This window comes from Brassica oleracea, chromosome C3, assembly GCF_000695525.1.
Source record: "Brassica oleracea var. oleracea cultivar TO1000 chromosome C3, BOL, whole genome shotgun sequence".
NCBI classification, from domain to species: domain Eukaryota; kingdom Viridiplantae; phylum Streptophyta; class Magnoliopsida; order Brassicales; family Brassicaceae; genus Brassica; species Brassica oleracea.
In genome coordinates, this window is record NC_027750.1 from 31,865,483 (window position 1) to 31,876,975 (window position 11,493).

Here is an 11,493-nt window from a genome sequence, read left to right on the forward strand (position 1 = left end):
TTAATATAGTTTTAAAGAAATGGTCAAAATAAAAAAAATTACACATAAAATAATCATGATTTTTGTTAACTGGGCGGATCATTATTTATATGATATCGCACACGAAAGAAATTTTTTTTTAAAAAAAATTATCTAATTAACTCTATACTCATTTTTTATATTTCTTATATGATATCACACATTCGTAAAAAAATAGATAGTTTAAGAAGCAAAAAAAAATATTTACTTAATGAATATAATATGAACGAATATTACAAATACATCATTTAATAAAATAAATAATTAAAAACTGAAAATTCATATCCGCACTGGCAGGGTCTAGTATCTTGTTATTTAATTGCTACTAAAACTGTCATTTTCTGAAAATAATGCAATTATACTTATGGTCAGTCCCGGTCTTGGGATATCACGTACGGTCCAATACAAAAATAAAAATTGGGGCCTGAATAATTCATAAAAGCAAATTTAAAAGAAAAATAGAGCTTGACCCATACGTCCGTGCGGATATTATTTTTATTTTATAAATGTATAATTAATATATAATTTAAATATAATATTAAATATTTTAAATATTTTTTTTATAATTTATTATTATATATAATATAAGTCTATTATTTTATTGTTTAGATTTTTGATTTGACTTTATTAATATATAAAAAAAATTTATATACATTGAATTTGTTATTAATTTTTATTACAAAAAAAATAACTTCTAGTTTGGTACAATAAATTCATAACTTGAAATAATCAAATAGATAACCTCATTCAAAATATTTTTTTTTATTTTTCACAGTTTCTATATAAAATATTTTTATACTTTATTTAGTTGTACTATAGAACAAATATTTGGTTAGGATCATATTTATTTATTTTTTGTGTTTCAAAATATATACTTTAGCATCTCCAATTTTAGTATATAGCAAAATTTTATAAGTAAATTTTATACATGCTTTACAAATTTTAACCTGTTTTAATGGTGAATGATATTTTAATGTATTAAAATATAAAAATAAGTTAATTTATTAATTTAATATAATTTTATTTTTAATTCATATAGTACTTCTATTTTAGTATAATATACGCTATACTTAGAAAATTTATGAAAATAGCATACAATTGTTTTATAGTAAAATCTTAATTAACATTTATTTGAATTATATTATAATTCTAATCACGAAATTAATTAAGGCATTATGATATTAAAAAGTATTTAATTTTTAGTTAGATTTTTGTTAGATTTTTTCAACAAATTTTTTATAATTAAAATAATATTAAAACAGTTTTATAGGTGAAGTTGTTATATGTGTTGATTATATAAGAAGTGATATCTTAATGATACCAAAATGTTAATTAGAAATAAATGAAATATAATTTTCTAGGAAATGTCTTTTTTTTTAAAAAAAAATCACATATGAATAGAAGTGTTAACTTCTATTTTAATAGAATAGATAATAATTTTATTATCTTTCTTATATTAAAATAAAGAACAATAATATTTAAGATTTACTTGTTTTTATCTTTTAAATGTCTCACAACTTTTTTGGATTCCTATCTTCTTCAAAAGATGATATTACTAACAAAAGAAATCGGTTTCCAAAAATCTTAGGCCCCATTCATTTGTTTTACCGGAATGATTAAAACCGGGGCCTGCTTATGGTTTGATAAAAGAATAATATTCATCTTTTTTTTTTTTTGATAAATATTCATCTTTTTTATTGCCCTATGGATTACCTAATTCGTCTTTTGTCATCCCCTCCTCCTTTTTCTATAAATAGAGAGAATGAAGGGAAACATTTTATTCATCTCTTCTTCTCCATAAAGAGCGTGCTAACTTATATATGTATATGCAGTTAAAGAAAATGTCATCCAAGACTTTGCTTCTGTTAGGTCTCTTTGCATTTCTTCTAGTTGTCTCAGAAATGGCCGCGGCATCTGCAAGGCAGTCGGGTACCTTAAACTATTTTATAGAAACCAAAAAGAATTCGTCAGCCTATTTTGTTCGTTTTAAGTTTAGGAAGTTGGTATATTATTTTTTGAAATACTAAGTAAACAAACTTACGATGTCAAATCCTTGTTATATACGTATTAGACTATCCCAAAATATTTTAGAAGTTTGATGCGATTTTATATAGAACATCAGTTTTATGTTTCTTGGTTTTTTGAAAAATAGAAATTCCAATTTATATTCAAAATTTAAAAGGTTTTAATAGAAATTTAACATCAAAATGAGGAGACGGAATGTACATAGCACTAGGCACGTGCTAAACAAAATCTTTGAAATAATGTGGTGTTTTTGGGGGCAGGCATGGTGAAGTCAGGAAGTGAGGAAACTGTGCACCCTGATGGATACGGAGGTGGTCATGGAGGCAATGGACGAGGTTACGGCGGAAGAGGAGGCCACGGGGGCAAAGGAGGAAGAGGTGGCCACGGAGGAGAAGCTGTTCAGACTAAGCCTGATGGATTTGGAGGTGGCCACGGGGGCCATGGAGGACACGGGGGCCATGGGGGACACGGGGGGCACGGGGGAGAAGTTATTCGGACTCAGTCCGGTCACTAAATATCTATATATAAGTCTTGTATGCACTTACGTGTGTGTATGACGATAAAATAAACTTGGTGCTTTTGTAATAAAGTGACTCAAGTTTAAGAAAATAAACTATGGGAATAAAATGTCATAATGCCATATCTCTGTGTTCGAGTTGATTTGTGCAACACCATCTCCATCCCTAAAGTGAGCTAATAATCTTTTTAAAAAACTATATTAGTATTTTAATATAATCTTATATCTATACTATTAAAGTTTCCTATGTTATAAAGATCTTAAAAATATTTTTTTAGAAAGAAATATCCATTTCTATTTCAAATAAAATAAAATAACAAAAAAATCTTATTCAACTTTGTGTATTTCAAACAATTTTTCAGATAAGATTCTTACTACAAATTTTTTTTGCATGTACAATATATTATAGTTTCTTTTAAGAAAATATATTTTGTTGTTTTTAAAAATATCTCACAATATTTCTTCTCTATTATGTAGGTCCAATTTAATTTAACTTCCATATACATTTCAAACTTTTAAACAAAATTATATAAATTAGTTGTTATATAATAATGTTCTCAAAATAAATTTTGTTACAAAAATTTATAGCAATAACAATATAAGGCATTTAAATATAGGCATTATAGAGTTATATAATAAATATAAATCACATTAATTTAGTTATAAATTTTGTTATATAAACTAAAATATTTTAGTATAAGAAGAAAAACCCGCACCTAGTAACTATTAAAATAAATAAATAAAATTATAAAATAACACGTGATATATGAAAATATATGTGGTTTCTCATTTGGAAAACTGTTTTATCTCTTTATTACGTTTAAGAAAATATCATCATAGAGCTAGGAACTCTTAAGTTTTGTGTAACTACAAAATAAAGGTCATAGACAATAAAAAACCGAAATATGAAAAGTAATAATAAACAATGTAAACTAAATGTTGGAAGCCATGACTCAAATTATTCAGCATTCATCAGTTAAAGACACATACAATTTTTTCACTGAACTTGAAACACTATCTCATTTTCTCAATTTGACTTATGATACCGAATCTGAATCATACTCCCTCCATTTCAAAATAGATGATGTTTTAGAGAGTTTTTGATGTTTCAAAATAGATGATGTTTTTATACATCAATACATTTTTTTAATTTTATTGAAAACTGTGTAACCAATAATATTTTATAGTATGTTTTGTGATTGGTTGAATATTTTTAATTTATATTTTAATAATATTTTTAAAATAAAAAAGTAAGTTTTTTAATAGTTTTACAATCCTAAAATTTCATGTATTTTAAAACAGATGGAGTACTTCATAAATAAGAGAAGAAATATATTAACACAAAGCTGCAAGCATGTTTAATCACTACAAGAATTATTAAAATATTCTAATTATTACGTAGCTATATAGCACACATCTATAGCTAATATTAGACAGGAAGGAGATGGCAATAGATCTATTACATTGCCTCAGCGCCAACGCTAAATGGATTTGTAGCTAATCTATAGCACACTAGCAAGGTATTCGCAAGATCAATTTATGTAGCCTATAGTGAGACTGTAACAATGACTTATTATGTTACGGCCCGTTATGTTACTAATTAGTGAAGACTTAAAAGCTACTGAGTTTTTATAGCTCAGAGGCTACAAATTTTAGTGACAATCTCTCCTAACAAGTTTATGGCTAATATTGTAGCCACAAATTTCTCAATAAATAAATCAAACTTGACAAATTGTTTTACAATTATATAATATATAAATAGATTAGAACAGAAAATCTTGATCAAACATAATAAAAAATCACCGAGAATCCTCATACAAGTTGATAATCTAGTCTACAAACAAAAGTGTAAATCAAAAATAGGATTAGTATTCTATATAATAACATATCTATTCCAGTTCAGGTAAATAACCATATGATTCATGCACATGAATTTCCATATATCAAATCTAGGTGTATACACCAGCAACATGCATTAAAAACGAAAGTAGACAATAATTATCTTGACCGAATAAAAATGTCACTATATATAACTGAAATCTATCTACCAAACCATATAGATTCTCCTTAAAAATCATTAATCCAAAATAGATATACTCAATTATGATAAAAGAGAGCGCAAAATATAAAACTTTAGAAGATAAAGAGATTTCACAAATGAAAGGGATTGATTCATAAAACTTCCATAAAATGAGATATATGAGATCTTTTACAAATGAAATACAAAGAAAAACTTTAGAAGTAAAGTAAAGAAAAACTTTAGAAGTATCCTCCTATACCAGTATCCTCCTCTACCATCCATATACAAAGTCAACATCATCACATACCTTAATTTTCGCTGAATCCGCTATCATTTAATCAGATATCCATTTTCTTTACTTTAAGAATTTCTTTGCTCAAACTAGTTTCTTAGTATCATTGTACTACCCTATGTAAGCTGATAAATATTTTTATTGTAAAATCACATTTTGATCAAACAAGTTAATATAGAAACCACTGGTTTCAAAGAAGTTCGTTGAGATGTTCTTGTTCTAGGTTCTCAAGTGTGAGATACAATATTAATCTATTGGTTCACAGATTTAGAATCGTTAATTTGGAATTTCGTGACCAACAAATTATCTCGGGCCATGGAGTAACTCTGTGTTTGTGCCAATACATTATTCCGTAGTGTTTGAAGCGATACATCAATCGCTCTTATGATTCGGTCATTTTGTTGAATTTATTGGAAACTTATCCAAAAATATATAAGTAACATGTCTTAAAATCTGAGTTCTAACACGATATACAAAACTAAAAGTGAATTTCATAAACTACAAACGATTTTATTATGACAGACACGAAGATTACAACTCAAACGCAAAGACATGACATAATCAAACTTTATTCTCATAATTTGGCCTCTTATTCTATCCTGGCCTTGCTATATTTGAGGGACTTACATCATTACAAACACACCACCATGATTTATGTATACTCATAAAGACACATAATTGCATATATGGTGGTGGTGAATACAGTATCGACTTTTAGTGGCCAGGCTGTGTCTGAACAGCTTCGCCGGCATATGAGCAACACCTTGAGCAGCCACGGTAACCTCTGTAGCAGCAGCCGTGGCGGCAGTAACCTCCTCCACGGCCTCCTCCTCCATGGTGTCCTCCTCCGTTGTATCCTCCGCCTCCATTGTATCCTCCTCCTCCGTGGTGTCCTCCTCCGTTATAACCTCCCCTTCCGTTGTAACCTCCGCCTCCGTTGTAGCCTTGGCCACCACCACCAGAATGGTCAGGTTGTAAGGTATCCTCACTCTCTGACTTCACTGCGAATCCAAAACAGCACATTTTCAAAGATACTATTATAGCACGTGCAGATGTGCATTCCTTTCCCGGATTTCTAAAATTTTCTCTTGAAATCTTTCTAAATCATCTATATAAATTCGTAGTATATATAACTTTTCTTTAAAGATATGGTACACAACATTGTATATAATTTCTATATAAAATTTGCTTTAAATGTTTGAGATGGTCCTGATACGCATAATAAGACTTCATGACGACATCTTACATACTCATATGTTTGGACCTGAGTAAGTCAAAATATCGTAGTTCGAACCAACTTTCCTGACTTAGAGGGAACGAAATAGTTGGCTGCAAGTATCCTTGCAATCATTTTGGCCTTTGTGTAAAGATTCGAACGAAAAGAAACGTAAAATTTACAACATTCAATATACGTTCAAGTTCAGTTAGCCTCACAAATTTTATCTATTTAGACTCAATATATAAAAGAGTTGTACGTACATGACTGCCCTTCGGATGTCGCGGCAACTTCTGAGATGACGAAAAGAAGTGCAAAGAGACCCAACAAAACTAATGCCTTGGAAGCCATTTTTAAATTGTTTATAATATTTTGTTGTATGGAGAAGTGATGAATGAAATGTTACAATGTATGCCATCTATTTAAAGAAAACGAGGCAGAGCAAATGAGAAAAGTCAAATGACTCTAGGCCAAGAGGAAATTTAATATCAAAATGAAAAGTCATGGAAAATACTAATAAGCAAACTGTAAGGAGATAAGTATCAACGGCGTCGGGCCACTTTATGGTTGGTTGTTGGATTCATTGTTAATAATTTTGAACCTCCCATAAATGGCAATTCCCACTAGTCTTTTAGATTTTTCTATAAAACGTCTTAAACACAGCGCATTCACACGTATATAGTGATAAAAAAAATAGTACTGGACATTATTGGAGAGTTTGATACTTGGAGTATTATTGGTTATGCATCGTCCTTCCAATCTCAACCGACATATTTTAAGAAGCGGGACAGACAAGTCATACATGGTTTCTATGAGTATTGGGTCGGGATTCGAGCATCTTTATCCCTGAAACCCCAAATTGGGATTTCTTAATTTTTTTTTTTTTTTTTTTTACTTTTTCCAATCGTGAGCCGCCACGTGTTAGTGGAATCCGCGAACAGTGTAAGAAACCCTTAAGAACCGACTACTATTTAGTAGTTTTTGTAACCAGTTTCTTAAAAAAAAGTGGGTCCTACGCGGGACCCACACACTAAGAAACCCTCTAGTATACCTGGATAAAGATGCTCTTAGATGTTATCGTTTGGAGACCATGGATGGGCTCACTGTCAGGGGTCGATCAACGTAGTTAATCAATTATTAATTTTTGCATTGTAGAAACTCTTGTTCAGAAACTCGCTAGATATCGTAGTACGTTCGGGTTTAGACCTAATGTCCAATGAAAAAATCAGAGATCAGTTTTTTTTAAGTATATATATTATTACATGTACTAAAAACATGTGATTCTAACGTGTCCTAGTGTTATGCCCTTGTTGAACAATCACAGGTTGCCGGTTCAAACAGAGGTTATTTTCTTGTTGATTTTCTCATTAATGATGACAAGATTATCAAAATCTTCTTCCTTCAGTCTCTGTTGACAAAGAACCCTAATTTTGCCTCCAAATTTGTTTCCACTATTTGTTACACTATTCCATGTTTTTCTTATGTTTATGTCCAGAAATCATCGAAGTTTAAAAGTTTTTTTTGGGTTCATCCCTAGAGTAAACCTTTAGATTTACCAACCAATATCAATATAATTTCATTATTTCTTATTCGATATTTTTTAGAAAAAGAAACAAAAGTTTTTCAAGCTATATTATATTTTAAAAATAAAAAGGTAAAATAAATAAATAAAAAATAATAGTAGTTACAAAAAAAAAGTTTAAAATTTTTTAACGTCGTCAACAAAACATTAAACCCTAAATCCTAAACCCTAAACCCTTGGATAAATCCTAAACTATAAATCAAAAATACTAAACACTAAAACATTAAACCCGAAACCCTAAATCCTAAACCCTAACTCCTTATGTGTGTGTTTTAGTGTTTAGTGTTTTTGATTTAGAGTTTAAGATTTATCCAATGCTTTAGAGTTTACCCAAGGATTTAGGGATTATGATTTAGGGTTTAGGATTTAGTGTTTTGCTGGCGACATTAAAAATATATTTTAAAAAAATTCATTTTTTTGTAACTATTACTATTTTTTATTTATCTTTTTATCTTTTTTTTCAAAAAAATAATATAAGTTGACAATATGTTGTTTTTTTTTAAAAGATATCGACTATGAAATAACAAAATTTTATTGGTTGGTAAATCTAAAAGTTTACTCTAAGGGGTGAACCCAAGAATAACTATCATCTTAATACATGATTTAACGCTCAAAATTCAGAAAAACTGATTTTAGGTGATTTGATCCTAATCCCCACGGTTAAAAGGTGTTGAAACTTCGACTAAACAACCGTGTTGGCAATAAGTTTTTAAAAAAAAGAGATAGCTATGGATTTAACAAAAGAACATACATGTGAGAGAAATAATTCATAATTTAACTGTTGAATCAGCAAATAATTTCAATTTACCGACTATTATAACGACAATAAAATAAACATTATAATATATTTATTTTATTTTATTTGAATCAAGATATTTTTAGCGAGGTTATAAGCTTATAATTTTTGACAAAAACAAGAAACGAAATAGTGGAAGCTATAATATAAATTTCAATCGAAAATAAAATAAATATTTTAAATGCTTATTATAATTCAGAAATAATGACAAAGCATATATGATATATGTTTGTTTACATGAAAGCATTTTCTCCTTCCAAAAGTAACTCTACCTCTTCTTTTTTTTTTTTAAATTGACTCGTCGCTGGTTAAATAAAATATATTGATTTTCCAAGTTAGAAATTTGTAACTTGGATAAAGAAATTCAATATGTATCATTCGTTGGTTTAATGATTTATTGAAACGACGGGTGTGATTTCTCAGCAGTTTATGAAATTCAGAAGGATGATGATCTCTTTGATCATTCGCTTATGTTACTTGGTGCTTCATATGAATCAGGAATTTTCTTATTCTTCTTCTTTTTCCTTTTGTATCTTGGCAGGGTGCATATAAGTCGAAAATCTAACTTTTTACATTCAATATTTATTTTTGTTTTTGATGAAGCCACCGCAAACTGTTACTGTCTTTTCACAATTGGAAATCGATTAGTAACATCAAGGCAAGTTTTTATTGTTGTATATTATGTTGTTTCCGAATTCTAAGTAATTTGATAATGTGATGTATGCATTAGTCCACGACTCCAAAGCATATTCCTACTCCATAGCTGTTATGATTGATCTTAATATTTCCTCTTCCATCCGCTTTCTAGAATCCTTGGAATTAAAGTGATTTAATTTGGATCATCCTCAACTTCGAAGATTTAAAAACTATGGAAAAAACAGCTAGACAATGACTAATGCACGATCTGATGGATCAAACTCGATCTTTATACATTTTTACAATATGAATTCAACGAAATCTAGTCTCTAAAATTCTAATACATACAGTTTAGCGCTCTGCAGAAAAGGTTAATCTAACCACATTGATTGAGTTTGAAAACGATTTTAGTGCATTTTCTGTCTATCAATTGTTTCAAGTACCCACTCTCTGAAGTTTTTAATCTAGAAATTTACATCGTTTTCACATTCTATGGTTTAGTTTCTTACAAGTTCAAAACACAAAAACTTCGCTTTTGTTTTAGCTTATTCTTATTCGATTATTGCCGCTGTGTTTGCGGTCTGAAATTAGTGGTTAAATCTGAAGGGCGCCCCTCTCTCGCGGTTATTGTGGCAACTGAAAGGTCTTCCCACCTATCATGACTGCTTGGGACCGTTCTCGCTCCGTTGTCATATTGTACTGATGTTTTGGCGACAGTTTCTTTCGGTCTTATGTTTCAAAATCTCCGTCGTAGTCTAATCTTGTGTCAGTGGTTGTTTAGTATAATATTTGTTTTTCTTTGTCGGTTTTTACTATTACTAATTTTCTGGTACTTTCTTTAATAAATTTAAAATAGTATATATATATATATATATATTTGTTAAAAGGAGTGCTATGTAGAAGTATTTTGGCCTAGTGTACAAGATTCAAAGATTTTTACACCAGGTCTATGGTTCAATATTTAGAAGATACATCCTGAAATTTTCCGTGAATGTTCATCAATACTGCATATTATCTGAGTCATGTATGACTACAAGTTGACTCAAGACCGTGATGTGTATAATTATTTTAAATGTCAAATATTTTCACCAAAGTGTTGTTAGTTCTATCGGTGTTTGTGCAGTTCTATACAGCTGTGAGTTTAACTCTTTCAAACTCATTGCCACGTAAATTTTAATGTTTTTTCCAAAAATAAATAATTGGAGAGCCAAAAATCCAGTGTTAGAAAGAAATAAAGAGTGTCATGTTTGCTATGGTTGACAAAATTATACATAATTATGACGCGTATTATGAACTCCAAAATTAGCGAAGTGCAAAAGATTATGACCAATCCAACAACTAACCGTACTATGGGGCCCCTTGCGATACCAATTTGCGCTTATCCAGTTCACATCTATTTTCTTGAGACATCTTTTCATATTATTGAATTGACTTTTTAGAGATAAATCTAACTTCTTGCTTTCCTGTGGATTGTTAACACGTAGCATTTACTTACACGTACACCCCACCTTGCATGCATCCTATAAATAGGTCAGCATGGGACACTATACTCACCAGCTCCTTCTTCACTATTACTTTTGAATACATCATTGGTGTCGTGACACTATCAGAAAACAGCGGCATACCGAGGAAAAAAATCGTCGGTATATCGTCGGAATAACGTTATTCCGACGACATAGCGACGAAACAAGTCCTCAGAAATAACTCTTTGGAAATTCATTTTTCTTCGGAAATCCTTCGGAAATTTTCGACGGAATTCCGAAGAAATGAATTTCCGAAGAAACTCCGAGGACCACCAGTTCGTCAGAAAGGTCCTCGGAATATACCGAGGAAAAACTTCCTCGGGATATTTCGATAGACTTTCCGGTGGTCAAATCCTCGGAAGTTTCGACGAAATGTTTCTCGGAATTTTCATCGGGAATTTCCGAGGAACGGAGCCCTCGGAAAATTACGAGAAAGGAGTCCCTCGGTATATTCCGATGACTTATTCCGAGGAAATGTTCGTCGGAAATTTCCGAGAGTTCATTTCCTCGGAATTTCAAAAAAAATTAATTTTTTTTTAAAAAAATAAAATTTTTGAGATTTAATTTCGAAAATGTAAAATTAAAATTAAAATTGAAAACATATTAGATAATATTCAAAGTTGTACAAATAAAAATAAAACATTCCGAGTTTTTGAAAAAAAAAAACTACGAGTCTTGCACGTTCGGGAACACCTCGTTCGGGTACATCCTCAGCATCATCTCTATCATTTGCTGGTTCAGCCTCTTCTGTACCTCATAGCCCGCCTGTTGGGCCGCCATCTGGGTTTCCAACAAAGATATGTGATCATCCTTGTCCTACAACTGAGCCGTAAGTATTTCTGGATCAACAAAGGGCGGTGGTGCAGAA

General features: G+C 30.3%; 2 protein-coding genes across 2 annotated transcripts; one reads left to right on the forward strand and one right to left on the reverse strand.

Annotated features, from left to right (window-relative positions):
- Positions 1-1,795: 1,795 nt before the first annotated feature.
- LOC106333020 (glycine-rich protein 3 short isoform-like) lies at positions 1,796-2,687 on the forward strand. Its single transcript, XM_013771504.1, has 2 exons — positions 1,796-1,947; positions 2,304-2,687. The coding sequence occupies exons 1-2, from the start codon at positions 1,839-1,841 to the stop codon at positions 2,555-2,557; spliced, it is 363 nt and encodes a 120-aa protein (XP_013626958.1). The 5' UTR covers positions 1,796-1,838; the 3' UTR covers positions 2,558-2,687.
- Positions 2,688-5,361: 2,674 nt separating this feature from the next.
- On the reverse strand, positions 5,362-6,568 carry LOC106336523 (glycine-rich protein 3 short isoform-like). Its single transcript, XM_013775370.1, has 2 exons — positions 6,352-6,568; positions 5,362-5,873 (listed from the first exon to the last, which is right to left on the reverse strand). Exons 1-2 carry the CDS (start codon positions 6,437-6,439, stop codon positions 5,587-5,589), a joined length of 375 nt encoding a protein of 124 aa, XP_013630824.1. The 5' UTR covers positions 6,440-6,568; the 3' UTR covers positions 5,362-5,586.
- Between the last annotated feature and the right edge of the window lie 4,925 nt (positions 6,569-11,493).